Here is a 27,630-nt window from a genome sequence, read left to right on the forward strand (position 1 = left end):
GGACGGCCCCGGAGTTTCCCCGAAGCCTCGGAAAAGGCCCGCTCAGCCCAGTCAGGGATGTGTCCGGGCATGCGCGCCAATCCTCCTGGGTCTACAGGTGAGGTAGTGGGCGGGGTGTGTGTGGGGGAGCCCGCATAGACGCGGTGCCCCCCTCCCGGCCGCACCGTTGGTACTTCCCCGCAGGCCCCGCCCCCTCCCGGGTTCCCTGCACCAGGGCCCGCATGGCGGCCGGCAGGCTCCCGGCGGCCGGACCTCGGTCCCGCACTGCCATGGCCCAGTGGAGGAAAAAGAAGGGGCTGCGGAAGCGCCGAGGCGCGGCCTCCCAAGTCCGCAGCAGCGACTCGGAGGACGGCGAGTTTGAGATCCAGGCGGAAGATGATGCCCGGACCCAGAAGGTAGGAGCGCGGGGCCAGGGCACACTTTGGAGTCCGGGCCCCAGCTCCGCGCATCGCCCCGCGGTCTCAGTTTCCCCAGGTGGGGTGTGAGCACGGCTGAGGGTGGGGAGAGGTCGGCTGCCGGGGGTCGGGGACAGGACCGCCAGCCTGAGCACGTGTCTCCGTGCGGGTCACGCCCCGGCTTCCGACTCTAGAGTGTCTACGTTCAGGGGCTCGGGCCTTCCGGCCTTCCTGGCCGGCTTTTGGTCGCGGCCCCTCATTGGCTACCTCCTGCCCATGGGGCGGGTCCTAGCGCCCTTTGGTCCAATGAAAAGTGCGGGTGCCGCGGCACTGACTTCAAGAGTTTGGGGGATTCTTGCCAGGTTGGATTGAGCGGAGGCCGGGCTCGGTGGCTTGATTCAGTGACGCCCCCAAGCCTCTGGGTAACCAATAGTAAATTAAACTCGCGTTTGCTGACAGCTTGGTATGTGCCAGGCTCCACACTAAGAACTTTCCAAGCCTTATCATTTAATCCTCATACCAGCTCCAGGAGCTAACTGCTGCCATCCTGGTTTCCCAGAGAAGGACCCTAAGGCCTAGAGAGGTTAAGGAGCTTGACCAAGGCTACACAGTTTGTGAGCGGAAGAGCCGGTATTCAAACCCCTGGCTCCTGGGGGGGGCGTGCTTTTTCCACTACTGAGTGCCAACCATATGCAAAAGGCGGGTGTGAGCACCAAGGGGACATTATTTCCCACAGCCCTGTGCCCATCCCGTGCCTGGCACAGAGTGGGGATCGGGTAAGTATGAAAGAGTGGGTGTTTAGATGGAGAGAGGGATCTACGTTCCTCTAGGACAGGGACCAGACTGGATCTTCTTACCTTTCCCGACCCCAGTGAAGCCAGTGCTTGGCATACAGTAAGTGCTCTAGAAATGTGGAGAAATTGCTAAAGCACAGGAGGGCAAGGTAGCTGGTGCCAAAGAGCCCACCGATATGGTCCAGACGAAGAGCTTTGTCCTGGTGCAGCCCTGTGTTCAAATGTGGCCCAACCTTGGACTGGCTGTGGGACTTTGGAGAGGTTGCTTAACCTCTCTGCGACATCTGCAGAAAGCAGAAGTTTCCACATGCGTACAAGATGGAGGACTGTATGTGTCGCAGACTCATGAAAGGATTAAATTACGGTGTTCACTCGTTCTACTTATTCAGTAAATATTGCTGGGGCACCAGTGGGTTCCAGGCACTTTGTTTTCACGTGTCTAGAACAGAAGTTGGCAAACTCTTCCTGTTAAGGACCAGGTGGTAAATATTTTAGGCCTTATGGCACCATATAAAGTCATTGTCTCCTTTGTTTGATGTTTTCACAATCTTTTAAATCTAGGAAATCCATTTTTAGATCACAGACCATACTAGACACGCTGTAACTATGACCCAGACCGTTGTAGGGGCCCGCAGAGGGTCACAGAGGAGAGAACATAGACTCTGAAGTCAGGGTCCAAATCCCTGCTGGCTGTGAACATGGGCAGTCACTTCATTGCCCTGTGTCTCAGTTCCCTTCTCCATAAAATGGACAGACTAATAGTGCTTACTTCACAGGGTTGCCGTGAGAATTAAAAGTGGACGAGTTTATATGCATGCTCAGAGCGTCACCGGGCTTAGAGTGAATGCCACGAAAGTTTTAACCCTAGTATGAATTAGTGCTCCGTAAATGTGATTTCTGAGAGGAAGGGGGAACAGCTCTGTGGTCTGAGAAGGCTCCCCAGAGGAGGGGTCGGGGTTGGATATGGCTGTGCTAGGACAGGTGGGTCCTTTCCTGTCTAGGCAGGGAGGAGGCCTGCACAGGGGGAGCAGAGCTGGGAAGAGTGATGGGTCAGAAGGGGGCTCGGGAGAGGGAGACAGGGCAGCGTGGAGGAGTGTAGTCCCGTACGCGGTACATGTTTGCTTGGCCCTCTAGAGTTTAAATTTTGAAGGCTTTGGATGACAGATCAGGATGAGGACGAGGATGAGACCACCTTTTATGTGCTGGGTGCTGTTTTAGGCCTTCTACTTGGTCCTTGTATTCTTGACACCTGCTATGAGACCCATGCTCCTGTCCGTCATCTCTGTTTCCCAGATACGGAAACAGACTCGGGGAGATTTAGTGTCTCCCCTAAGGTCTCGCAACAGGTAAGTGACAGAGAGACAGAGTCAGGATTGAAACCTAGGCAGTCACTCTGCACAGCCCACTCTCTGTCCCCTGCCCTGCCCTGGCCCAGGCATAGGGGAGCCCTTTAGCAGAGAGGTCACGTGACCCGGCAGAGGCCTCTTCAGCGTGAATGGAGGGGCATCCGCAGCAAGACAGCCCCTCTCCCTGCCCCCAGGGGTCTGCTTGTGCCAGGCGTGATGCTGCCTCTTCCATCCTTCCTCCCAGCTGGCACCTGGCAGACCCCTGCCCAGCTTCCCCACCTCGGAATGCGCCTCAGACGTGGAGCCAGACACTCGGGAGATGGTACGCGCCCAGAACAAGAAGAAGAAGAAGTCCGGAGGCTTCCAGTCCATGGGTGGGTGAGCCGGCGTCCGAGGACTTTGGGGGAGTCGCAGCAGGGGCTCACCCTGCCCTCTGTGCTCTGGTCTCTGGTACTGATGTCGGCCCAGCCCCGTGGGAAGCGTTGGGTAGACTGAGGTCGGGCCCAGTGTGAGAGCAGATAATGCAGACGCAGGGCAGCGCTGGCCCCAGAACAGGTGAGGCCGTTCGGGGTTTGACTGCAGGACGGGAAAGGGAGGAAAGGGAGAGCAGCACGTGGTATCGGGACACCTAGCTAGCGGGAAATAACGCGAACCCTCTTTCTTCTTCTTCTTCTTTGTAAAGATTTTATTTTATTTTTTTTACGATTTTATTTATTTATTTGACAGACAGAGATTTATTTATTTATTTGACAGACAGAGATCACAAGTAGTCAGAGAGAGGGAAGCGGGTTCCCTGCCGAGCAGAGAGCCCAATGCGAGACTCGATCCCAGGACCCTGGGATCATGACCTGAGCTGAAGGCAGAGGCTTTAACCCACTGAGCCACCCAGGTGCTCTGCTCTTTCTTCTTCTTTACGAATGGCGCAAAGATTTAAATATCAAAGCGAATGTTTTCATGATTTTAAAAAGAAGAAGCCCTTTCTAAGTATGATCTGAACATTGTCTGATGTGACTTTTTTTCGGTTAGATGTATGTTCACCAAAAACCACTGCAAACGGAGTTAAAATACATGCTGTATCCGGGACGTACTTGCATCCTTGGGGATGGATACAGGATTAACATCTCTAATATACAAAGAGCTTTTACAAATCAATAAGAAAAAGCTACCCTGATAGAAAATTGGGTAAAAAAAATGAACAGTCAACTCACAAAAGGAATTTGGACGACGAATTAATATATTAAAACTGCTAAACTTTTACCCACAATTAGAGAAAAAGCAAATAGAAACATCCACACGTGGCTACTTTTTGCCTTCCTGGATTATAAAGATGAAGCATTGACCCAAACCCAGCTACAATCACAGTGCTTCCTGTCCCTAGGCCTCTCATTGCCCTCCCATTGTCACAAAGCTGAGTCAGGGACAGTCTCAAAAGGCCACCTCCTCCCCCAGGCGGGGCCACGTGCCTCATTGGTCAGCACCCACACCCGCACCCATTGCAGGCCCTGGCCACTTCCCACTCTTCTCTTTTAGCTATAAAAAAATTTCAAACGTATTAAAAAAATAGGAAACAGTGAGTCTCCCCTTATCCATCGCCAGTGTCTGTCCTGTTTCCTCCAGAACTCCCCGCTTGTCCCCAGCATCCTGGAGGAATCTGACGAGAATGGCAGATGTGCCTTCTCGGTATCCCTGAATACTTCCCACGTGACCTTACCACACCTGCAGCAGGGCCGAGACCCCAGTGGTCTCACGGTGCTGAGTGTGTGTGCAAGTCGGAATCCGACTGAGGTGTACCACCCCCTCCCCAGGGTGTAGGTGTGTCTCCTGAGGTTTGTTCTGTCCCCTTTCTTTTCTTCTTGCTGTTGATGTTGATGACATGGTCGTCTGCCCTGGTTGGCTTTCTGTCCTGTGCTGCAGGGGCCCCCCTCCCCGTGACCATCCCTGTCTCTCTCCCAGGCTTGAGCTACCCAGTGTTCAAGGGCATCATGAAGAAGGGCTACAAAGTGCCAACACCCATCCAGAGGAAGGTACGAGACGGGACGGTTGATGGGGTTTGGGAGGAGGGGATGGCCGACTTGGCCCTCCTGTCCAGCCTCTCGACCCCCGCCCCCCCACCTGCTTCCCTCCAGACCATCCCCGTGATCCTGGACGGCAAGGACGTGGTCGCCATGGCCCGGACTGGCAGTGGCAAGACGGCCTGCTTCCTCATCCCCATGTTCGAGCGGCTCAAGACCCGCAGCGCCCAGACGGGGGCCCGTGCCCTTGTCCTCTCGCCCACCCGCGAGCTGGCCCTGCAGACCATGAAGTTCACCAAAGAGGTGTGCTGGGGCCCGGGCCGCTGGGCTGAGCTGGGGCCGGTTTGGGAGGCCGGCACAGGCTGTGTCATCTCTCTCTCTCTCTCTCTCTCTCTCTCTCCCCTTAGCTCGGCAAGTTCACAGGCCTCAGGACTGCCCTGATCCTGGGCGGGGACAAGTAAGAGCCCCCTTGCTCCGTGCGGTGGACGGCACCCTGCAAGCGTAGCCCGGGTCTCCAGGGTGCCCGATCCCCTGAGCCTGGGCAGCTTAGGAACGATGGCGGCTTCCCTGCATATCCCAAAAAGAAGGGCAAACGTGCAGTAAAGTAGCACAAGAATTTCCCACGCAACTCCCAGTGGGGGCTCGTGCCCGTGGGGGAGCCCGCGGTGCACAGGGTCGCTCAGCTCTACCAACTTTCACACCTATGCCTAATTGTGAGCTGTTGTACTGAAATCAGGGAGTGTTTGCAGTCACTCAGATTTGAGAACTGTAGGGTTTCCTGATGGGCTGGTCCCGTGTTTGTGGGTGGCAGACGCCATACCTGTTCTCCAGATGAGCAGACAGCACGTGATGGGCCCGGAGCCGCGGAACCTAGCCTCCTGCCCCGTCTCACAGCTTTTCCCTCACAGGGCGGCCCCTTCCTTGTTCTTCTCTCGGAATGTCACTGTGACCAGTCACTTTGGATTCTGAGGAGAATGTTTGGTTTTTAAGTGTTCCTTTGCCTGCATTGTATTTAGTTATTTGGGGAGCTCGCGATGATCCGAGATACCTCCCTAGATGAGGCCAGACTCAAAATTCTGGCTCCTTCGGGTGTCCCGAGTGTTCCAGAGAAGGGCCAGAGTTAGGGCCGCCAACCTGGGGGTGTAAGAACAAGGACAGGGGTCCAGGCCGCCTGGAATCTTGGGGAGCTGGTGGTTCTGGGGCTAGCTGGTACCTGGTGCTGGAGGCAGAGGCAGGCTTGTGGTGGACCAGAGGGGGGTTGCAGGGAGTACCTGGGCAGAGCCCATCTCCTCGGGGAACTCTTCATGGTATCAGTCCTTCTGCGTGTTTGAACTTGTGTCTTGTCAGCACCTTTGCCCAGAACCTCTGTGATAGCCTTACCCTACCTCAGAGCCTAGGGGCGGGGTATGGGCCTCCCGTGGCCACCTGGAGAGGGAGAGGGTTTAAAGCGGCTGTTGTGTCAAGCTGACACCTCCTCTCCCCCCACCCCCTGCCCCAGGATGGAAGACCAGTTTGCTGCCCTGCATGAAAATCCCGACATGTGAGTTTGGGTTGAGGACGGCAGTCTGGGGTCTCTTCCCTGATAGCCAACTGCTGGGGAGTGTGAGGAAGGGTCTGCTGGGAGCCGTGGCTGACCTGACCTGCCCACCCCCTTCCAGAATCATTGCTACCCCAGGGCGCTTGGTACACGTGGCTGTGGAGATGAACTTGAAGCTGCAGAGCATAGAGTATGTGGTGTTCGATGAGGCAGACAGGTAAGGCCACATGCACTGCCCCACACACGTGTGCCAGGGTTTACCCCGAGGCCTGGAGGAAGGGCTTGGCCGGAAGAGAGCAGCGTGGCTGCACTCAAAACAGTTTACCCCCACCGTGGGCCACAGACCCGAGGAACCACCAGGACTGAAGGCTGCCTGCACCCAAACTTTTTATTTTGTGTTTGTATGTTGTATTTCATTTTAGGCCTATGGGAGGAAACAGTAAAACAACAAACACATGATTTTGTAGAAATACAAAGTAGCACAAAGCTGGGAGCAGGCTGGAGCCAGACAGTGGGATCATAACCCAGCAATGAACTTGGGCACATCTGAGGGTTGGTGCCTGTCGGTGGGCTCCGGACAGGGGATCCACGAGCCCACACTGGCAGGTACCGGGAGAGTCCGCGCTTGGAAAGCATCCAAACCATGCCTGACGCAGAGGGAGGGCCGCTAGCATTGGCCTCGGAGCTGCGTAACTGAGAACAGACGAGGTTTTTAGGTGGTCACTGCCAGGGATCAGGTGGTCACAGGTGGTCACGCAGAGAAAATGTGAGCTAGAGAGTGAGGTAAAGAGTCATATGGGGCACACACCAGTGCACATGGCAGAGAGCGCGTCCGGGGCAAGGGCGACAGGTTTGGGACTCGCTGGAATGGGAGCCCCTCACCCAATCCCTGTCCTCTGTCCCCCAGGCTTTTTGAGATGGGCTTTGCCGAGCAGCTGCAGGAAATCATCGGCCGCCTCCCCGGGGGCCACCAGACTGTTCTGTTCTCTGCCACGCTGCCCAAACTGCTGGTGGAGTTCGCCCGGGCGGGTGAGTGAGCCGGGGTGGTGGTGGTGCTGGGGCCACCACTGCTCAGGGGTCTGGGGGCTCGTCCTCCTGTCCCTACCCACCAGCCACCCCCAACACCCTCCCTGTGCCACCCACAGGCCTCACGGAGCCTGTGCTCATCCGGCTCGATGTGGACACCAAACTCAACGAGCAGCTTAAGGTGAGGCTCCACCCGGGCCCCTTCTGTGAGGCTCCCCTTCAGCCCCTTCTGCAGCTGAGACCCTGTGAGCCCACCTTGGCCCCTCTCCCCGCAGACCTCCTTCTTCCTTGTGCGCGAGGACACCAAGGCTGCTGTGCTGCTCCACCTGCTGCGCACCGTGGTGCGGCCCCAGGACCAGACGGTGGTGTTTGTGGCCACGAAGCATCACGCCGAGTACCTCAGCGAGGTAGGCGGTTGGGGAAACCAACACTGGGCCACCCTCCTGGGGACCACCACCAACTCCATGGCCAGCTTGGAGCTGCAGTTCTGGGTGAGGCCACCAGAGGGCAGCACCAGAGCAGGTCACTGGCCTGGCCAGGGCCGGTCCTCTTTTATTCTTTAACTTTTTATCATAAAGATTTCCAGGGGCACCTGGGTGGCTCAGTCAGCTATGCATCTGCCTTTGGCTCAGGTCATGATGCCCGGGTCCTGGGTTCGAGCCTTACAGTGGGCTCCCTGCTCAGCGAGGAGCCTGCTTCTCCCTCTCCCTCTGTCCCCCTGCTCTCTGTCTGGCTCTCTCGTGTGTGCATTCTCTGTCTCTCTCTCTCTCTCAAATAAATAATAAAATCCTTAAAAAAAAAAAAAAAGAATTCCAAACACGTATTAACGTCAGCAAATAGCATCACGAACTGCCAAGTACTCAGTGATCGACTCGTGCCTTGTCTTGATACCTCTGACACTCTCCTACATCCGAGTTACTTTGAAGACTCTTCCCTGCCTCAATCCTGCCATTTTCTGTAGATTTTCAGTGTCCCGTGTAATTCACGTTCTAAAACGGAAGCGTCCCCTGCGAACTGGAAGCTGGGTAAAGTGTTCTGAGCTTCCGGCAGCAGCGTGGTAGAGTTTTTCCATACCTGTGCACCTGGGACCCTCGGCATGGGGCCGTCCGGTTGCCCCAGAGGCTGCCTGGGCCCCTTGCCAGTCGTTGCCACTCCCTCGGGGCGGCCACCCCTGAGGTCTGTTATCTGAGGACACGGTTCACTGGGTTTCACATGGTTGTTGTGCATTTAACGGTGCTTTCTTTGTGCAGCTGCTGGTATCACTGATGAATAAAACCAAAATAGTAGTTTTTAATGAACAGTTGACACTGTCACGGAACTTCTTATGTCCCAGGCCCTCTGCTCGGCCCCTGTATGGGTGTTAACTCATTTAATCCCCGTCACAAAGCCACAAAGAAGGAACTGTCGGTCTCCCCCATTCTACAGATGAGGAAAGCAAAGGCACGGAGAGGTTAGGGAACTTGCTCAAGGTCACACAGCTTGTTAGTGGCGGAGGCAGGATGAGGTTGGAGTCCTGGGCTGGCACTTCCCTCCGGGAGACCTCCGCCCGTGTCCGCAGCTGCCCCGCAGAGCTGGGATTCCGACCAGAGGTTCCTGCCCCCCGGAGCCCAGGGTCTTCCCATCCTCACAGCCCCGCCGAGGCTTGGCTCCCCCGCCCGCCTCCTGCAAGCCCTCTCACCCGTTTCCCTCCCTCTTGTCTTCACTCTGAGCAGCTGCTGACAACACAGGGGGTGAGCTGTGCCCACATCTATAGCGCCCTGGACCCGACGGCCCGCAAGATCAACCTGGCCAAGTTCACCCACGGCAAGTGCTCCACCCTCATCGTGACGGACCTGGCGGCCCGCGGCCTGGACATCCCGCTGCTGGACAACGTCATCAACTACAGCTTCCCTGCCAAGGGCAAGCTCTTCCTGCACCGCGTGGGTGAGGAGCCCGGGACCGGGCCTGGCCCAGGGTGGGAGCTGAGCGTGCAGGGCCGGCGCTCTGGGGAGAGACCTGGAGGCCTGGGGAAGGGTCCGCCAAGTTCGCGGCTCAGGGATGTGGCCCAGGCCTTCCCACAGCTCGGAGCAGCTCTGGAGGCCCCGTTCTGGATTCTCTCTCCCTGTCCTGGGGCCCGATGGCATACTGCTCAGCCCCCTCCTCCTCACAGTCCTCTCCCGAAACTCTGTCATTTTAGTTCCTCTCCTTTAAACCTTTGCAAGGCTGAACTCTGCCTCCTGTTCACCCAGCCAGATGGCAGGGAGCTCTTGACTTTCTCGAGTCCGCACGCGGGGCCCACCTTCCTCTTTGCCCTCCCAGGCCAAGTACTCTATAATTTTTCGGGGATAAAAGTAAAGCAGCCACATAGTCGGAAAAGTGGGGAATGAGCCAAAGCACATAGAAGGCGGTAAGCCACGCGCCTGTCACCGGCGATGTGACAGCGATTGGTGCCCACCCAGCGCGCCTGTCGGGCCCAAGTGTGAGCATTTTACTGGCTCTTTCCATCTTCACTACCATCCTGGGTAGCGGGTGCCAGCAGCATAGCCCCGTTTTACAGACAGAGAAACTGAGGCCAGAGAGGTTCATAACTGGCCAGGGGTCATGCAGATAGCAAAGTGGGGCAGCTGGGGTTGGAACCCCCCCTTCATTGTCCCTCCTTACCTCCCTGCTGGCACGGCTGTCATTCTAGTGGGTCTCTTGTCACTGCTGCCTTTTGAAAAATCGTGATAAAGTATACGTAACACACAGTTACCATCTTAATCATTCTTAGGTGTACGTTCAGAGACATGAAGTACATTCATATGGTTGTGCAACAGTTAACCGCCTCCAGAACCTTCTCGTCTTTCCAAACTGAAACTCTGTTCTCATTAACACTAATACCCTGTCCTCCCTTCCCCAGCCCCAGGGAACCACCATTCTATTCTCTTCGCTTTTTTTTTTTTTTTTTTTTTTTTTAACTCAGAACTGTGCGTGCTTCATTTGTAAACACAAATAAGTTAAATGCACGTCCGTGAGAAAAGAATCTGGAGGGCAGGTTCCGTATGATTGAACATCGTTGAATAAGTAAATTTGGACTCCCCGTGCTGGGCCCCGGGGGAATTGCTTCCACCTTCAGTCGGGGCGTGTGGGAGGCCTCCGTCTGGGCCCCGGACTACAGGTCTGGAGGCCTTGGCTCCCTGTTGGTTCCTGCTCGCTGTGTCCATGGCCCTGGGGAGAGCTGGCTTGCAGGTTCCTTGAGGGGCACAGAACCCCCACAAAGGGAGTTCCTCATGTGCTCTGTGACCCGCAGTGTTAGTCAGACCACCCCAAATGAATCTTGCAAACCTGGTGACACTTTGTTTTTGCGAGATGCAGAAATAAGCCAAAGGTAGCGTTACACTTGGATTCACTTAACACAGAATTAGAATCACACTGGACATTCTTTCCTGTCATTTTTTTCTTGCATCAGTGTGTGTCGTTCATGTTTTCTGTTCACCATGAAACATCACTCTTTGACGGGTTGGCAAATCTGTTTGTAAAGGGCCAGATAGGAAATGCTTTAAGCTTCAAAGGCATATAATCTCCCTGATTTCTGCCATTATAGCTTGAATGCAGCCTTAGAAAATATGTAAGTGAAGGAGCATGGCTGAGTGCCTATAAAACTTTATGGACACAAACAGGTCGGGTGCCAGCTCTGGTCACTGGCCACAGTTTGCCGGCCCGTTTCCTCACCTGTGTAATTCGCACCATGTGATCATCAGCTAAGCCGTTTAGCCCAGCCTCTGTCAAGTCTTTTTTTTTTTTTTTAAGATTGTATTTATTTATTTGATAGAGACACAGCGAGAGAGGGAACACAGGCAGGAGAAGTAGGAGAAGGAGAAGCAGGCTTTCCACGAACAGGAAGCCCAATGTGGGACTTAATCCCAGGACCCCGGGATCACGACCTGGGGCAAGGCAGATGCTTAACATCTGAGCCACCCAGGCGCCCCTCTGTCAAGTCTTGAAGTGGTTTCCGACTTGGGCTTGTTGTAGGCAGAGCTGCTGTAGACATTATTGAATGTGCACCTTTGGATCCTTGGTTATCTCCTCTGGGAAAATCTCCCAAACAGGGATGCCAAAGACTTTTGATATTGATAATGAGCACATGTGGCCTCATCTTTATTTCTGCCGACTTCCCAGAGCACTGTGTGGGCTCACACGCATGTGCAGGCAACCCTAGTGACCATTGCTGCCCCTTCTCAAAGTCGAGGACAGCAGCTCAGTGAGGTGTGGCCTTGGCCTGACCCATGCCCTTGGAGTTGGGCCAGCCGGACTCATGCTGGGCTGTAGGGCCCTTTGTCTTTGCTTCAGCTTGACCTTTTTTCCCCACAGGCCGCGTGGCCCGGGCTGGCCGAAGCGGCACGGCCTACTCCTTGGTGGCCCCAGACGAGGTCCCCTATCTGCTGGACCTGCACCTGTTCCTCGGCCGCGCCCTTACCCCTGCCCGCCCCCATGAGGGGTCCTCAGGTGAGTGGAGGCCAGAGGATTGGGGCAGGAGGTCCCTGGGGGTCCGCTGCAGAGCCCCCGGTGCAGGCGGGGAGAGGCTATACTGGCTCTGGGTGGAGGCAGGCCTGGATTGGATCCCAGGGCAAAAGCCCTATATTTTAAACTCAGAATTTCACATAAAAATCCGGATTTCTGATGTCTCTTGGAAAGCAGCTGGGTCTGACTGCCGAGTCTACCTTTCCCTGAGGTTGTTGTACGGGCTATCTGGGCCGTGCACCCTGGATGGAAGGGCCTCCAGGCCCACTGCACGCCCACCTTTCTTGCTTTTTTGTCTGCCTGGCCCCTGTGGGCATCTGTTTGAGACCCTGCCCTTGACTGTGTTTCTGGGACAGCCCAGGTAGGCAGAGGGAGACTGAAGTTCTCAGAACTTTCCCAGAATCTCTGGGGTGGGACTGAATGGGGCGGGTGACGGGGATCATGGTAGCCTCCTCCTGCGGTTCTACTGTGTGTCAGGCCCTTAGTGCACCTTGTCTCCTGTGTCTATCTGAGAACACAAGAGGGTTGCTTTATAGGTGAGGCCAGGCCACTAGTCCCGTATTGCTTATTACTCAGCAGGGAGTTGGGAGCCCAGATTCAGGAAGCTGGGTGTAAATGGAGCCTGTGCACGGGGCACTCTGTGCCTTCTCTGAGCACCCCATGTGCCACATCCGGGTTCCAGAGCGCCAGGAGCACCTGCAGCTCAGCCCTTTGTTCAAATGCAGATTCTGGAGCCCTTGGCAGACCTCCTGGGTCGACACTAATTAGTGGGGGTGCGAGGGGCAGAGAGAGGAAAGGAGCCCCCACAACAGTGTCCCAGCAGAAGCCAGGCACTGGGTAGACATCTCTTGGGGGCGGCCATCCTGCACCTGCCCCAGAGCTAGCCAGCGTGGGTGGCCCGGCTCTCGAGCCAGTGCGGGGGCCGAGTCCGGACAGCACTCTGGCACGCTGCTGGGCAGGACTAAACCTCTGCTGAGCCTCATGTCCTCTTCTGTAGCGTGGGGCTGTCCGGCGGTCTCGTGGGAGAGTCAGTGGAAAGAGCAAGCTGGTGAATGGCTTGGGCTCTGCAGGTCGTACGACCTACAGCAGCTCCTCCAAGTCCGGCAAAGACAGAACACAGCTAGAGGGGTTCTTCCCGAAAACAGGCAGCCACTGTGGACACATGGTTGAACTCTTTCAGCTGGCCGGCCAGAACCGCGGCTCCATCCCTGGGGACGATGTGATTTGGGGCCAGGGCGGGGAGGGACGGCTTGCAGGCAGGGGCCGGGCCGCAAGGCCTCCGACAGGCTCCGTGTGTGGCTGGCAGGCGCGGGCAGCGTGGACGGCGTGCTGGGCCGGGTGCCGCAGAGCGTGGTAGACGACGAGGAGAGCAGCCTGCGGGGCACCCTGGCGGCGTCGCTGGAGCTGCGGGGCCTGGGCCGGGTGGCCGACAACGCCCAGCAGCAGTACGTGCGCTCCCGGCCCGCGGCCTCGCCCGAGTCCATCAAGAGGGCGAAGGAGCTGGACCTCGCGGGGCTGGGCCTGCATCCCCTCTTCAGTGAGTCCCCGCGTGGGGGGTTTGGGACAGTGCGCTGTGGGTGGGCCCCGCGGAGCCTCCCCAGCCTCACGCCGCCTCCCCGTCCCCACCAGGCTCGCGCTTCGAGGAGAGGGAGCTGCAGCGGCTGAAGCTGGTGGACAGCATCAGGAACTACCGCTCACGGGCGGTGAGTAAGGGCGTGGGAGAGCCCGCGGGGGCCAGCGTCCCGGAGGCTGCTATGGAGCCAGGACTGTGGCCAAGCTCCTGACCCCAAGCCAGACCCCCGTGGGGCTTCTCCTCTGAGTTTGCGGCTCTGCCCCCTCAGCATCTCTAGACATGCCCCTTGTTCTGGAACTGTCCCTGCTAGTCTGCAGCGGGTACCCTGTGTGGTAGCCATTTCCTGCCACTTCTGGAAGGGGGGTGACATGTGTTGGGCCTGTCAGTGGCCTCCAGCTGGCTTTTAGTCACCTTTCCTGCCCTCTTGACTCACACTGGGCACCCCACCGGGGTGCCAGGTAAACCAGGCTCAAAATGCCACTCTCACTTGTCCCAGCTGTGTGACCTTGGGTTGGTGTCTTGCCCTCTCTGGGCCTCCTTTCTAATGGGGAAATGCAGGTAACCAGAGTACCAACCTCACAGAGTTGGAAGGACCTGGGGAGGAATGCCGCAGAGAGCCCACCAGGCTGCTGAGGGCAGGGCTGGGTAGGAGGCCACTGGGGGAAGAACTGGTGCGTTCCCTCTGCAGACCATCTTTGAGATCAACGCCTCCAGCCGGGACCCGAGCAGCCAGGTGATGCGTGCCAAGCGGCAAAAGGACCGCAAGGCCATCTCCAGCTTCCAGCAGGGGCGGCAGGAGGACACAGCTGGCCCAGCCCCCAGCTGCCTGGCATCCCAGGAAGAGAAGCCCGAGGAGGAGGAAGAAGAGGCAGCAGGAGAGAGTGTGGAGGTACTGCTCCCACCTCTAACCGCCCCCTGCCCCCGGCCCAGCCTCTACCCCCAGGCCCAGTCTCTGAGGTCTACCAGGACGTTCCTCTCGTATTTGATTTGCACCGAGGGCTCAGTAGCCGAAACATACAGGTTAAAACTTCCTGGACTAGTCCATAGTATACAGAGCAAGGCCAGGCCCAGAGAGGGGCAGGGCCTTGCCTTGGTCACACAGCCTGAGGGACCAGCCTGGGGCCGGAAAGGGGTCTTGCCGCAGCTGGCCCCCAGCTTCCTCCTCTTATACCCGGCCGGCTCTTCTGGTGCCAAGGTCATCCTACAGTGCAGACCAGAAAACAGGGCACAGATAGAAGTACCAGACTTTTATTTTTATTTATTTGTTTTCTTTTAAAGATTTTATTCGTTTAACAGAGAGAGAGACACACACAACAAGAGAGGGAACACAACCAGGGAAAGTGGGAGAGGGAGAAGCAGGCTTCCCACTGAGCAGGGAGCCCGATGGGGCGCTCTATCCCAGGAACCCGGGATCACGACCCGAGCTGAAGGCAGACACTTAATGACGGAACCATCCAGGCACCCGGAAGTATCAAAGTTTTAAAGTCCTGGAAGCTGCTGGCCCTTCACTCTAGCCGGATTGGCGGGTGAAAGGCCAGTGGCTTCCCCGGGGGGCTGCAGGTGTGACACTGGTGTCCATCTGCCAGGATGTCTTCACGGAGGTCATGGGCCGGAAGCGGCCACAGCCGGGACCTGACCGGGGAGCCAAGAGGCGGAGGGAGGAGGCCCGGCATCGGGACCAGGAGTTCTACGTCCCCTACCGGCCCAAGGACTTCGATAGTGAGCGGGGGTGAGTGGCTGGTCCTGGGGTCAGGCAGATGGGGTCTGATGGGCCCCCCACTGACTCTGTGGCATGTCCCCGCCCTTTGCCTGCAGCCTGAGCATTGGTGGGGACGGGGGCGCATTCGAGCAGCAGGTGGCTGGCGCTGTCCTGGACCTGATGGGGGACGAAGCCCAGAACCTGACCAGAGGCCGGCAGCAGCTGAAGTGGTGAGCCAGCAATCGAGTTAGCGAGCACATGCCCCCTGTGGTCCCACACAGGAGGCAGGTGGGCTCCCATTTGCTCCCCCAGAGCAGGAAAGATCACCCCCCAACATTCGATTGTGTGCAGTGTGGACTGTGAGCCCTTCCGTGTCGTCCCCCGTGCTCACGCACAGCAAGGACACTGACCCCATCACCCCCACACCACAGCCTGTGCCCCTGATTTGATTGTACACAACAGGGATCTGGGTCCTTCTGTCCTTCCTGCCGGCTCGTCTTTCTCGACAGAGCTCATGACCCATCTCTCCCATTTGGACTCTGGTTCGAGAGAAATGGCGTGACTCAACCCAGGGTCACCAAGCCAGGAGGTGGCAGAGTAGGATTGGTACCTCACTGGGCCCCTAACCCTGATCCAGGGACCCCAATTCCCAGTGACCCCCCCCACACCATCTTTTGAGACCTGGGCTGCTAGGAAAAGGTGAGGAGGGGCAGGGAATGGGCCTTAATTGAGCACTTGCTGTATGCTAGACATGGGCCAGCTGCCACCCTTGTGAGGGTGGGGAAGAAACAGGCGCCAAAGGAAAGTAGGCTGCGCCAGGCCACCTCCTTCCACATCAGCTCTCCCAACTCCATCTCCTGCAGGGACCGGAAGAAGAAGCGCTTTGTGGGACAGTCAGGACAGGAGGACAAGAAAAAGATCAAGACAGAGAGCGGCCGCTACATCAGCAGCTCCTATAAACGGGACCTGTATCCGGAGGGGCGGGGCCAGGGGGCGGGACAAGCAGCCCCTAGAGGCGGGCACGGGTTGAGGGAGGGAACAGGGGAGCCTCTCTCATTGGGTACTCTGGATGTGGGGGCGGGGCTGAGCAGCTGTTGCCCCGCCCCCAGAGGTGGTACGGTATCTGCTGGAGGGGGTGCAGGACCTACTTCCCGCCCAGGGGTATCTAGGGCATCATGGTCCCGCACGTAGTCTCCTTAACTCGGCTCCCCAGCTACCAGAAGTGGAAACAGAAACAGAAAATCGATGATCGGGACTCAGAAGACGAAGGAACGTCCCAGCAGCGAGGCCCAGAGCGAAGAGGTGGGAAGCGCGGAAGAGGCCAACAAGGTAGGATGGTCCTCAGAGCAGGTTGGCAAGTGTCCATTGGATCATCCCGGCCTTGGTTCTCTCTGTGAGGCTGAGTGGGATGTGAACGGGCTCTGTCCGCTCTCCTCAGCGTCTATTCTCTCTGGTTAGGTCTCTTACATTTCTTCTTCTGTCTCTGTCTCGGGTTTTCTCAGAAGCTTCCTCTCTGCCACTCTCTGTCCCTCTCTCTTGCTGGGTCCCTGTTCCTCTCTTCCTCTCTCTGACTGGGCATCCCTGCTCCTGCTCCTCTCGGCTGCTTTCTCCTCCTTCTGTCTTTGTTTCCTTTTCTTCCCATCTCAGACTTTCTGTCTCCATCTGTCTCCCTCGTCATTTCATTTTTTGTTGCCTTTCTTCCTCTGTCTCGGTCTTTCTCTCCCCTTTCTGTCTTCATCTCTCCCTCATCATATCTCTCCCTCTCTCTGCACAGGCATCTCTGTCTTTGGTCTCTCCTTCCCTGTCTCTCTGTGCTCTCTTTTCCCTCTTGGTGTCTCTGTCTGTCTCCATCTCTCTATGCCTCTGTGCACGTGCCCCTGCCTCCCCTGGGCCCCTCACCCCTCACCCCTCACCCCTCACGGCTCGGCTCCCGGTGTTAGCCGCGGCTCTGGGTCTGCCTGTGGGCTTCAGGAAGGAACAGCCATTCTCCCTCTGTGCTTTGTCCTCCTTGGGGGTGATGGGTCCCTGCCAGGCACCCCGGCCCCTGTGGAGACATTTGGGGTCGCCGTAATGATCATCTGTGTGGAAACCCTGAAAAGGTCACTCTTACAGGTGGGGAGGAGCCAGACAGGGAGAGGGAACATGGTAGAGGAGGGGAGCCTAGGGTTTAGTGGGGAGCCAGGGAGGCAGGAGTGGGGGGAGGTGCCCTTCTAGATCCCTGGGAGAGCAGGCTGAGGTGGGGCCATGATGTCTGCTGCTGCCGCTGTGTGACCTGGGGCCCAGCCCTTCCCCTCTCTGGCCTTCTCTGCCCTCTCTCCTGCCCAAGGAAGTTAAGCTAACGGCCGAGAGCATGCGGTCTGTGGAAATAGGGATTGGAGTCTGTCTCAGTCAGTGCTGGCTCCGCGGTGCCCAGCATAGGGCTCATGCTCAGTAAATCTCCATCGAATGGTCTGTAATCATGATAGTGCACTTGGGAGGCCTTTACTGTGGGCTGGCTCCCGTCCCCCGCACTTTACACACCTCCTCCTCAACCGATTCCTCATTGGGACCCATGAGTCCCATAATTCACAGCGGGGAACAGAGGGTCAGAGTCTGAGAGGTCACAGCTGGGATTTGGACCCCAGAGGTGTGGGCTCAAGGGTCCATGCTGTTGATCACGGCAGCAGACTGTGGAAGCTTTATTGAGCACCTACAGTGAGCCAGACCCTGGGGCCACACCAGTGAACCCAGAATGGGTGGGAGAGGGGGAGAAGGTCTGGAGGCTTCCGGGAAGAGGAGGCCCTAGGAGTAGACCGGAAGGCTGAGCTCCCTGAATTCCCAACAGGTGCATCCCAGCCCCGCAGCCCGGGCGCTCCCGCAGGCCGCGTGCGCTCAGAGCTCAAGACCAAGCAGCAGATCCTGAAGCAGCGGCGCCGGGCGGAGAAGTTGCGCTTCCTGCAGCGAGGGGGCCTGAAGCAGCTGTCTGCCCGCAACCGGCGCCGAGCCCAGGAGCTGCAGAGGGGCGCCTTTGGCCGGGGTACCCACACCAAGAAGGGCAAGATGAGGAAGAGGATGTAAGGCAGTTGACCCTGCACCATGGCTCCTCGCGTGCTGCAGGGGTGGACGTCAGTAGATGTTCCCGAGTGCCACCGTGTGCCTGGCCCTCGGCCAGCCGCTGGCGGAGCTCCCTGCAGGAGAGGGGTGCTGTCAGGCCACCCGGGGCCGCGGCCGCCTCTGCCCAAGGTGGAACCATTCACACTCGGTCTTCAAGGATGCACGGAGGGTTGCCAGCCGCGTCGGGGCGGCCAAAACCCAAGTTGACCACTCAGCTGCTGCTGCTTCCATGTGTTCTGGGTGGTTCACGAGTTCAGAGGTGGTGGCCACATGGGGCGAAGCCCTGAGTGCCTAAGGCCTGGTGATGTATTTTTAATGTAATAAACCTTTATTAAGCATCTCGAGCGGACTGGGAGTGCAGTCTACCATGAAGCCGGAAGGGGCGGACCCAGCTATGAAAGCCCCAGCTACTGTGGCCAAAAGTCAAGAGAGTGGTGACTCAGGGTGGGAGGTGGGGTGTGCCGCAGAGGGCTCAGCAGCTCCTCCTCTGGCTGTGAAGGGGACTCACATGACCCCCACCATACCCACAGGTCAGAACCTGTCCTGGCCTCTACCCTCTGAGCCCTGTGCTCTCCAGCCCCAGTGTGGGGTCCTGGGAAGGTTAAGGACAGTCTCCAGCAGTTGGATTCTCAGGCCACAGATCCACAACAGAGGAGGCCTTGTGACGGGTGCCCCACTTGTGGGTGCTTGCTGTGTGGCCCCCGTGCTGGTCCTATTTTACTTTACTTACCAAAGACTCTTCTAGAATTTACCAGAATTTGCATCAGGCTTCATTTCAAACCCCTGACACACATCAGCTTGTTTAATGCCCTGATTGCCCTGGGAGGGAGGATCTGGTCCCAGGCCATGTGGTGGATGACAGATTGGTGCCCACCACGTGGCCCACATTTATTTAGTACTTGCTGTATGCCCGTCCTGTACTCCCCACAGCAGTCTGAGCGGACACAGCCCCCTCCCTTCTCTCAGGTGAGGACCTCTTAGCACACACCCCGCAGGAAATGTGCACTTCCTTTCAGGGTCGGGGGGCGGGGGCGGCCACCCTGTCCCCCTGCTTACCTGGATCAGGGCTGGGAGGCAGGTGTGGGCTCGGCCTGACGAAGACTGGCCAGCATGGCGGAGAGGTCCAGGATGAACAGCTTCACCTGTGGGTCCCCAACACAGCCAGTCACATCCCAGCCCCCGAGTGTCCAGTTCCGCCATGTCCCCAACACAGGATGCTGCAGAGCACGGGTTGGGGATGGAAGCCCCTATTAAAAGTGATGGCAGTGGTTCCCAGGGGCCAGCCAACCTGCCCTAGACTGTTCTGGGTCCAAGCCTCCTGAATGGCCTGTGAGCAAACACTCTCAGTTTTCCTACCTGGTTATCACCTGCATTATAATTAAATGAGTATTTTCACTTCCCTTGATTCATTTTCCCCCCTTTGAATCGGATCAGCCATATTGGTGTTTGACCTGCTCTCGTCCCCCTGGGTTAACCTCCCATATTTCCTTTTAAGTCACTTATTTATTGATAATGAATTTAATGTCCACTGCCAAGAGCCGGAACTTAGCCGGAGGCCAACTTACCCTTGGGCTCTCCCTTCCCCTTTGTCACACTTGAAAAGGAAAACATTTCTAACAAAAACAGAATCAAGTTACCCCCTGTCACTAGCGGAGGAGCAGTGGAAAAACACAAGGCACAAGAAACCCAGCTGACTCTTGCACTCCGCTGTTGCCTGGAGGGGGCGTGAGGCCCGGGCCCAGGGAGCACCACAGGGGTTAAAGGCACACTCACTCGCCCTATCTCCTTGGTAGGATCAGGGTCCGTTGAAAAGGGACAGGCTTTTGCCTGTTCCATCCTCAGCCTCTGTCCCTCCTGGAGTCATCTCGTGGAGCTCAGGGTGGCGGGCCACACTTGAGAGAACAGTGGTGTCCACAGACCCATCCCACTCAGCCCGTGGCACAAAGGTAGGCTCCCGGAGCCCGAGTTCTCCGTGTCTGGTTGGGATCCGGGGTGTGGGGTGCAGGACAGGAGTGGCAGGGGCAGCTGGACCTTTCATATTTCTTCCACTGAAAGGGACCGTGCTTTGGGGCCCCATTAGAAGCCACAGAGGCATCTGAAGTCAGAACCACCCCACCCCCTTGCCATTGTAAACCATGTCACACGTTCTACAGCCTCGCAAACCTGAATGACTTGGTGCATGGTGACATCTGTGATGCATTTCTGCAGAAAGACAGACAAGGACCAGCCCCATCCTCTCCCTCCCTAGGAAAGCTGCGGCCCATCCATGCAGGGAGCAAGAGGGTCAGGGGTTAATTAAAGGTGAATCTCCACCTGGTTTCTCATCAATGTTGTCACTTGTTTGTGCTTTTTGACCCTGGGACAAAGGACAGACTCTTGTCAGGAACGTGTCTGTGGTCAGTACACACCCCCAGCCCCTGGGCACAGGTGAGAGCACTGAGACCCAGAGAGGAGCATGACTTCCTTGTGGCCACGGAGCAGATGCCCCTCGGAGCCAAGACCCAACCCAGGCCTCCTCGGCAGGGGTCCCAGGAGGCCACCGAGCCCACCTCTGGAGTGCCGGCAGCTTGGCTCACAGAGAATCATGCTTAACCCAGCGTAGGTGAGGTTCCTGAGGTTTTGGGGGTGGGACGGGCCAGAAGAGGGAGCGCACCTGCTCCAGCTGCCCCTCGGTGTCCTCAATGGCCAGGGTGGGGGGCTGCGCCTTGTGTTGGCACACCAGCTGGAACAGGTTCAGCGCGGCCATTCTGCTGCGGCCCAGGACAAGGGTCTTCTCCGCTGCTGTGTTCTGGATCTGAATCCACTTGGATTCCTGAAGAACACCCCACCCCCTTCCAGATCAGGGTTGGAGCCTGCTGAGGAGGGCTGGGGCCTGTCTGCTTCCCTCCAGGGGCGCAGAGGCCCCTGGGGGGGGGGGGAGCAGGCACAGGGGTCAGGATCTGCTGGGCCAGGCCCCGGGTGCCCTAAAGCGCTTTCTGATGCTTGCACCTGCCCGTTAGCGCCGCTGCCCGTCCGGGGTAGGCATCGGTCCTTCTGATCTTAGGAACCCTGGCACTGGACTCGGGCAATGGGCGGCTGGGGCCCCGGGTGGGCGCCTCCTCCCGGCAGGGCCGTACCCAGCTCAGCGTTCGCTCCCTCGCAGCCTCCAGGCGCTCCAGCAGCTGAGCTCGCCGCTGGCTCTGCAACAGCAGCTCGTCCTGCCCCGCGTCCCGCAGCCTCTGCAGCCGCGCGCGGGCCTCCTCCAGCTCCGTCTGCTGCTGGCGCTCCGTGAGCCTCAGCGCCGCCTGCATATCGGCCAGGCCGTCGAAGCGCGCCACCAGCTCGGGGACGTCCTGGAACTGGGGTGGGGTCAAGATGGGGTCCCCACGCCGCCTGGCCCTCGGGCGCTTCCTCCTCGGTTAGCCCATGTGCCGAAGGAGGGCATCACACAGCGCCTACCCCAGAAATGAGGGCTCGTCCCGCCCCTCCCCACTCCAGCATTAAGCCTAGCCCAGCCTCACTCCCGTGATTGTTCCGTTCAACTGGTATTGAGTGCCTGGATACACCCCCTCCCCCTTCGCCTGTGTGTCCCTGAGTGCAAGTTACCATTGTGAGCCTCGGTTTCCCCATTTATAAGATGCGGTAGACAAGAGCAAGACTCACTTCACGGGGCTTTGGGGAGAATTCAAGAACAAACTTTGTCCCCAGGCATACAGCCAGTGCTCAATAAGTGGTGATTCCTGGCATACAGTCAGCACTCCAGTAGTGCATACCCGGAAAGCCGTCCCAGAGGCTACCCGACGCTGCGCGGTGGCGCCGAGCCCCAAAACCTCCTGCAGGGCCCTCACCTCCGGCAGCTGCTCCAACACTTGGCCCAGCAGGCGCGCGCAGGGCTCCAGGCGCTCCACCCGGCGCTGCAATCGCGCGCGCTCCCGCTGCAGCTCCTCCAGCTGGACCCTAAGCCGTTGTGCCTCGGCCTCCTGGCGGCTCGCCTGCAGCCGCTCCTCTGCCGCCCTGTGCAGCGCGCGGCTGCGCCGGGCCTCGGTGTCCTGGGGAGGCGGACAGAAAGGAGGCGAGTGCCCTCACGACTGGGGAGCCCACGGGGCTCACCGCTTCTACCCGCCCCAACACCCGCACGCGGCGCGGGAGGTAGCACACAGATGGCCTGTGGGCAGACTCAGCCAGGATCTCTGATTTTGGTCCCTCACTTACCCCTGTGTTTTTTTTAAAAAACTCAAATGCCTCAGGCAGTGCGTGTGTATTTCCTACTACTCCCTCTTGTATTAGTAAGCCCATTATTTATTTTAAAATTTTAAAAGATGCTTATTTTTTTTTAAGATTTAATTAATTAATTTATTTATTATTTTTTTTTTAAAGATTTTTTATTTATTTATTTGTCAGAGAGAGAGCGAGCGAGAGGGAGCACAGGCAGACAGAATGGCAGGCAGAGTCAGAGGGAGAAGCAGGCTCCCTGCGGAGCAAGGAGCCCGATGTGGGACTCGATCCCAGGACGCTGGGATCATGACCTGAGCCGAAGGCAGCTGCTTAACCAACTGAGCCACCCAGGCGTCCCAAGATTTTATTTATTTATTTGACAGAAATCACAAGTAGGCAGAGAGACAGGCGGGGGCGGGGGGGGGCAGACTCCCCACCAGATTCCCCGCCAAGCAGAGAGCCTGATGTGGGGCTTGATCCCAGGGCTCTGGGATCATGACCTGAGCCGAAGGCAGAGGCTTTAACCCACTGAGCCATCCAGGCGCCCAGTAAGCCCACTTAAAAAAAAAAAAAATTGTTTATTAATTTGAGAAAAGAGTAAGCGAGTCAAAGAGAGCATAAGTTGGTAGAGGGGCAGGGGGAGAGAGAGAGAGAAGCAGACTCCCTGCTGAGCAGAGAGCCAGACGTGGGGCTCAAGTTGGGGCTGGATCCCAAGACCCTGGGCTCAGGTCATAAGCAGACACTTAACCAACTGAGCTGCTCAGGGGCCCCCAATAAGCCCACTTTTAAAATTCACATGCAGGTCTGGCCACGACAGGATGGTGACTTTGTGACCCGATGAACTGCCTCCCCTCCCCCAGCCATATCCACCCACCTGCAAGAACTTGTCAAAGTGGACAAAAGATCCCTTCAGCTCCCGCTCCTTCTGTTCCAACTGTTCCCGGCGCTGTTTCTGGGTTGCTGTCAAAGCCTGGAACACCTGGGGAGAGGTGAGGGGTGGGTTTCTGTGTGTGTTTGGGGGTTCAAGTTATATAGCACCTTCGGGTTCCTACTTCTGTCATCTGTAGTCCCTGATCTAGTCCCTACACTCCTGCTCAAATCCACCTAATGCTCCTACCATGCATGATGAAGCCTGAATGGCCCTGCATGCCACCGTCCCTGTCCTTCCTTCTGGTCTCATTTTACCCCTTTCCTCGGACACTGTCTTCTAGACACTCGTCCTCCTGTGTTTTGTCCTTGTCTTCCAATCTTTGTATGCGCCCTTTCCTCTGCCGGCTTCTCCCCCCCTCACCCAAACCCCCCTTCTGCGGGTTAAGCTGATTTGCCGTTTGCCCATCCCTAGACATTACTTCCTTCAGGAAGCCCTCCCTGACCACCCTTGGTGGAGATAGGGGCTTCCTCTCGGTTCCCACAACCTTCTCAGTGCGTCCCCACCTGGACATGTGTCTCCTTTAGACGGTGAATCCCACAGAGGGGGACCGTGGTGAGACTTCTAGATCACAGTGCCGTATCGTGCACATAGTAGGTGCTCAGTGAGCCCTTATGTGCATCAGCTGATCTTACTTGATCATTGATAGGAAACCCAAGCTCAGAGTGGTGAAAGGACCTGTCTCAGACTCTGTAGCTAGTAAGTTGGCTGCATTATTTCCCAACCCCTGCTAACCACCTTTTTTTTTTTCTTTTTTGCCCAGGGTCTGAAAAAGTCTCAGGGACTGCAGTGGAGGCTCACCTCCTTCTGGGTCTGCAGATCCCGGTCCGCATCCATCAGCTCTTGCCTCTTCTCCAGGAGGCGCAGCACCGGCGGGATGTGGTCCACATTGTGCTCCGGGATCTTCCTGGAGGGGCTCCAAGGGGGAGATGGGAATGAAGGAGGCAAGAGTCAGGGCCCCCAAACCCCCCTCTAGTGCTTGAAATGCCCCCACGAGCCATATACTAGTTGTTGAGTTGTTCATTCATTCAACATATCGTACAGAGCAACTACTCTGCCGGGCACCTTTCTAGGCACGGGGCGGGGGGAGGCAGTGCAAAATCCCCACCTTCCAGAAGCTGGCATTCTGCTGGGGTGGGGGCACAGGAAATAAAGCTAACAGATAATAAATAAGGCCAGGGCATGGTAGGTGTCTGATGAAGTATTAAGCAGGCAAAAGGAAGTCTTTCAATGGGGAGGTGAAAAAGACTCTCCGAGGAGACCCTGAGGTCACCCGGGCAGAGACCCGTGGGAGCAAGAGGAGGTCAACACGTGGATACCTGCAGGGAACGGCCAATGCCAAGGCCTCAAGAGAAGGACTTTGGATTGTAGAAGGCTCTCGAGGCTGCAGTGGGGGCCGAGAACCATAGGAGAGGCAGGGCAGCTGCAGGAGATGGTGAAGGGGTTCTGGGATAACACAGAGACAGTGTGGGTCTGGTCAGGTGGTCGTAGGGGAGGGGCGAGGAGTGCGGTCACGGTCACGCTCAGTTTGAGAGCAGAGTTGATGCGGTGACCCAGGGCGGGGTTGAGAAAGGAGACTAAGGGGAGTTCCAGGTGAACTGGAAGGAGGGGGTGGTGGAGGGCTGAATGGGGTGCAGAGATCAGCTACTTGCTGTGGCCAAGCTGTGGCCCTAGACCTCCATGCGAGGGCTCCAGGAGGGGGCTGGGATCTGGAGTCTTGCTGGGGTGTGTGTGTTGGGCGGTGGGAGGGGTTGCGCACGGCCCTACACCCTACACCGTGGCTGTGTAGACAGCCGAAGGGATGCTTGAACATTCTGTTCAGTACCAGTCCCGACTCTGGCGCTGAGCTTGGGACTCTCAGCCGCTGCGGAACACAAAGGAGGTACCCCACAAGCTTCCTCCACTCCTCCTTGTACATGCAGAGTTTGCAGGGAGAGCAGAGCAGGACTTCACAGAATTCCTTTCCCCCTCGGTCCAAAGGATTTAATCTCAACTGGATGTCCGCCAGGGGTGGGGATCAGGAACAGAAGAGAAGCCTGGGCTGCTAGCTCTGCCCTAACTAGCCCAGAGGCCACTTTCCTCTGAGCCTCAGTTGCTTCTTCTGTGACGTGGGGACAGTAATACGCCACCAGGAACCGCCCAAGGAAGCTGTGCGACACAGGCAAGGGGAAGGCATGGGTCATCCCACCGGCTTCTGCCCCCTGCCACCCTTTCCCCCACAGTTCCATTCCGAAGCACTCACTCGGGCACTTTCTCTTGCAAGGCCAGTCGGAAATAGTCCTCCCAGGGCACGTCCATTCTCCCTGCAGTTGTCCCGGGGCTTCCTTTCCACAAGGCAGGAGTCTTGCGCTGGCTCAGAAGGCCCTGGGGGGTTCGGGTTGAGGGCAGCGTGGCAGCGAGCTCTTGTACTCCAAGAAGGCAGCCACCTAGCAGGCCCCGGTTGCTGGGGCAACCAACCACACAACATTCCGTTGCCTCCTTGAGACCAGGGGCATCCATCCTGGGAGGGAGGGAGCGAGGTGCGGGGGCAGCCGGAACGGGAGCGCGCTCTGCCCATCCCAGAGAGGGCTTTGACTCCCGATCTAAACTGGGGTGCGGTGAGAAGGAGGTGGGTCCCTCGGTGCACCGTGCCTGGTCAAGCTTCTTCCTGGCTGGGTGAGATAGCACGCCTCTATCGTGGCTGCACGCTCAGTTGTCTATTTAAAAGAATAATTATTGGGCACCTACTGTTTGCCAGGTCCGGGGCAGGGTGCTGAAGGCTTACTGTGTTGCAGCTCTTTGAGGGTCAACTCCCTTTGCTGGGGATGGGGCTACCCTGGCCAAGTCTCAGGGAACCCCCTAGCCCGGTTAGGGAGAGCTCGGCACTGCCCAGCGGAGACCGGCTTGGAAGGGACCCATCATCCAGATCTGGAGGATACGAGAGGGAGGAGCTGACATACTTTGGGCAACAAGAGTTACTAAGCGCTCTCTATATAATATCAATTTAATTCTTAAAACAGTACTCCAGGGAACGGTATTAGGGAAAAATGCCCAGAGTAATACCCCTGGGTCCTCCACTCAGAAATAACACCCGCTAGCATCTTCTCGTCTTTGCTTTCTATTATTTTAGTTTCCAGTTTAAATAATTTTTTCATGTAAAGAACTGCATTTTCTTATCGTAGAAAAACACTATTAGCAAAAAAAACACACCTATACTTATAATCCCTAAATCGCTAAAAAACAACTCCTAAGCATTTTGTTAGAGCATATTTTTAGAAAGGAGCTAAAATAATATACATTTTCCCTTTGAGGACATTGCATTAAATTGCAAATACCACCTTCTACAGAAATCGATGTGAAGTTATAAGATACATGACCTAATATTTTCTTACTTAAAAACATTGAGGTATAATTTACATACCGTAAACTTCCTATTTTCTTTCACATACAGTTCTGTGAGTTTTAGTAAATGCGCAGAGTCATGTAACCACCACCACGGCCAAGACACAAAATGCTTCCCTCACCCCCTGCCGTCCCCATGCTCCATAACCAACCTTCGGTCCCACCCCAGCCCCTGGTAACCACTCACTGACCCGTTCTCTGTCCCAGTGGGTGTGCCTTTTCCAGAATATCAGAAATGGAATTCTCTGCTTTGTGGCCGCTGGAGTCTGACTTCTGTAACCCAGAAGCGTTCATCTGAGATTCATTCACGTCCACATGTGTACCCGTATTTCATTCTTTTCCATTGTAGAGTAGTATTTGATTTTACATCCTGGTCTCATTAGTCAGCCCCCTGCTGGGTCATCTCTTGTTCTGGGCGATTACAAATAGAGCCTGTGTTCATGTACAGCTTTTTGTGTGAACATAAGCTTTCGTTCTGCTCCATGTAAGTACATAGGAGTAAGCTTGCTGAGTCATATGGTAAGTCTGTGTCTAATTGTATAAAAAACAGCAAACTTTTTCCAAGTGTACTTTTTTCAAGTGTACACTTTTTCCAAGTGTACCATTTTTATATTCACGCCAGCAAAGCATGAGCGGTCTCATCGCCGCTCTGTAGCCTTGCCAGCAGTTGGTACTGGTGTGATTCTTGAACGTCATTCTAATAGACGTGTAGCTCCTGGAAGACTTTTTTGTTCAGAGACCCTTGTCGATACACACGCTGTTGAAGAAGCAACACAGCGAGGTCCCATTTCCCTTCACTCTGTTCCCCCCAGGGGTTCCATCCTGCACCCTATAGGACACAATCACCACCAAGAAATTGGCATCAAGACAATCTGCCAACCTTATTCAGTTCTCATGGTTTTACATGCGCTCCTCTGTGTGTGTGTGTGTGTGTGTGTGTGTGTGTGTGTGTGTATTTAGTTCAATGCAAAGTCATCACACGTGGGGGCACCTGGATGGCTCAGTGGGTTAAAGCCTCTGCCTTCGGCTCAGGTCATAATCCCAGGGTCCTGGGATGGAGCCCCACATTGGGTTCTCTGCTCAGCAGGGAGTCTGCTTCCTCCTCTCTCTGCCTACTTGTGATCTCTGTCTGTCAAATAAAATCTTAAAAAAAAAAAAGTTATCACACACAGA

The 27,630-nt window shown here is 56.6% G+C and overlaps 2 protein-coding genes and 2 long non-coding RNA genes across 7 annotated transcripts; 3 read left to right on the plus strand and 1 right to left on the minus strand.

Annotated features, from left to right (window-relative positions):
* DDX54 (DEAD-box helicase 54) lies at positions 1-18,296 on the plus strand. 2 transcript variants are annotated; one of them, XM_082698384.1, is made up of 21 exons: positions 1-97; positions 184-395; positions 2,780-2,909; positions 4,489-4,559; positions 4,662-4,850; positions 4,955-5,004; positions 6,046-6,087; positions 6,206-6,301; positions 6,992-7,113; positions 7,230-7,291; positions 7,386-7,517; positions 8,823-9,033; positions 11,440-11,574; positions 12,896-13,126; positions 13,219-13,292; positions 13,851-14,051; positions 14,749-14,891; positions 14,978-15,091; positions 15,725-15,829; positions 16,075-16,190; positions 17,686-18,296. In XM_082698384.1, the coding sequence occupies exons 1-21, from the start codon at positions 58-60 to the stop codon at positions 17,916-17,918; spliced, it is 2,709 nt and encodes a 902-aa protein (XP_082554510.1). In that variant the 5' UTR covers positions 1-57; the 3' UTR covers positions 17,919-18,296. The 2 variants fall into 2 exon arrangements, with proteins under 2 accessions (XP_082554510.1, XP_082554511.1); XM_082698385.1 differs by lacking the exons at positions 1-97; positions 184-395 and adding an exon at positions 1,084-1,171 and having other exon boundaries at positions 2,730-2,909.
* CFAP73 (cilia and flagella associated protein 73) lies at positions 18,168-25,707 on the minus strand. 3 transcript variants are annotated; one of them, XM_082698519.1, is made up of 8 exons: positions 25,319-25,707; positions 23,878-23,992; positions 23,023-23,127; positions 21,782-21,982; positions 21,071-21,292; positions 20,608-20,766; positions 19,011-19,096; positions 18,168-18,252 (listed from the first exon to the last, which is right to left on the minus strand). In XM_082698519.1, exons 1-7 carry the CDS (start codon positions 25,573-25,575, stop codon positions 19,016-19,018), a joined length of 1,140 nt encoding a protein of 379 aa, XP_082554645.1. In that variant the 5' UTR covers positions 25,576-25,707; the 3' UTR covers positions 18,168-18,252; positions 19,011-19,015. The 3 variants fall into 3 exon arrangements, with proteins under 3 accessions (XP_082554645.1, XP_082554643.1, XP_082554644.1); XM_082698517.1 differs by having other exon boundaries at positions 21,071-21,286; positions 25,319-25,599; XM_082698518.1 differs by having other exon boundaries at positions 23,878-23,983; positions 25,319-25,595.
* On the plus strand, positions 19,603-20,282 carry LOC309847788. The gene is made up of 2 exons (XR_014302618.1): positions 19,603-19,900; positions 20,108-20,282. It is a non-coding gene; the product is annotated as an uncharacterized lncRNA (long non-coding RNA).
* On the plus strand, positions 20,327-24,249 carry LOC309847795. The gene is made up of 3 exons (XR_014302626.1): positions 20,327-20,556; positions 22,951-23,137; positions 23,840-24,249. It is a non-coding gene; the product is annotated as an uncharacterized lncRNA (long non-coding RNA).
* Positions 25,708-27,630: the final 1,923 nt, after the last annotated feature.

This window comes from Mustela nivalis, assembly GCF_964662115.1.
Source record: "Mustela nivalis genome assembly, chromosome: 14".
In the NCBI taxonomy this organism is placed as follows: domain Eukaryota; kingdom Metazoa; phylum Chordata; class Mammalia; order Carnivora; family Mustelidae; genus Mustela; species Mustela nivalis.

Excerpts from the sequence above, each read along its gene's own strand:
- DDX54 (XM_082698384.1), top strand. The coding sequence starts at position 58 with ATGTGTCCGGGCATGCGCGCCAATCCTCCTGGGTCTACAG. Across the intron at positions 6,088-6,205 it reads CTGCATGAAAATCCCGACAT|AATCATTGCTACCCCAGGGC; the intron begins GTGAGTTTGGGT and ends ACCCCCTTCCAG. Across the intron at positions 7,292-7,385 it reads AACTCAACGAGCAGCTTAAG|ACCTCCTTCTTCCTTGTGCG; the intron begins GTGAGGCTCCAC and ends CTCTCCCCGCAG.
- CFAP73 (XM_082698519.1), bottom strand. The coding sequence starts at position 25,575 with ATGGATGCCCCTGGTCTCAAGGAGGCAACGGAATGTTGTGTGGTTGGT. Across the intron at positions 21,983-23,022 it reads ACTTTGACAAGTTCTTGCAG|GACACCGAGGCCCGGCGCAG; the intron begins GTGGGTGGATAT and ends CCGCCTCCCCAG. Across the intron at positions 21,293-21,781 it reads TGTTGGAGCAGCTGCCGGAG|TTCCAGGACGTCCCCGAGCT; the intron begins GTGAGGGCCCTG and ends ACCCCACCCCAG.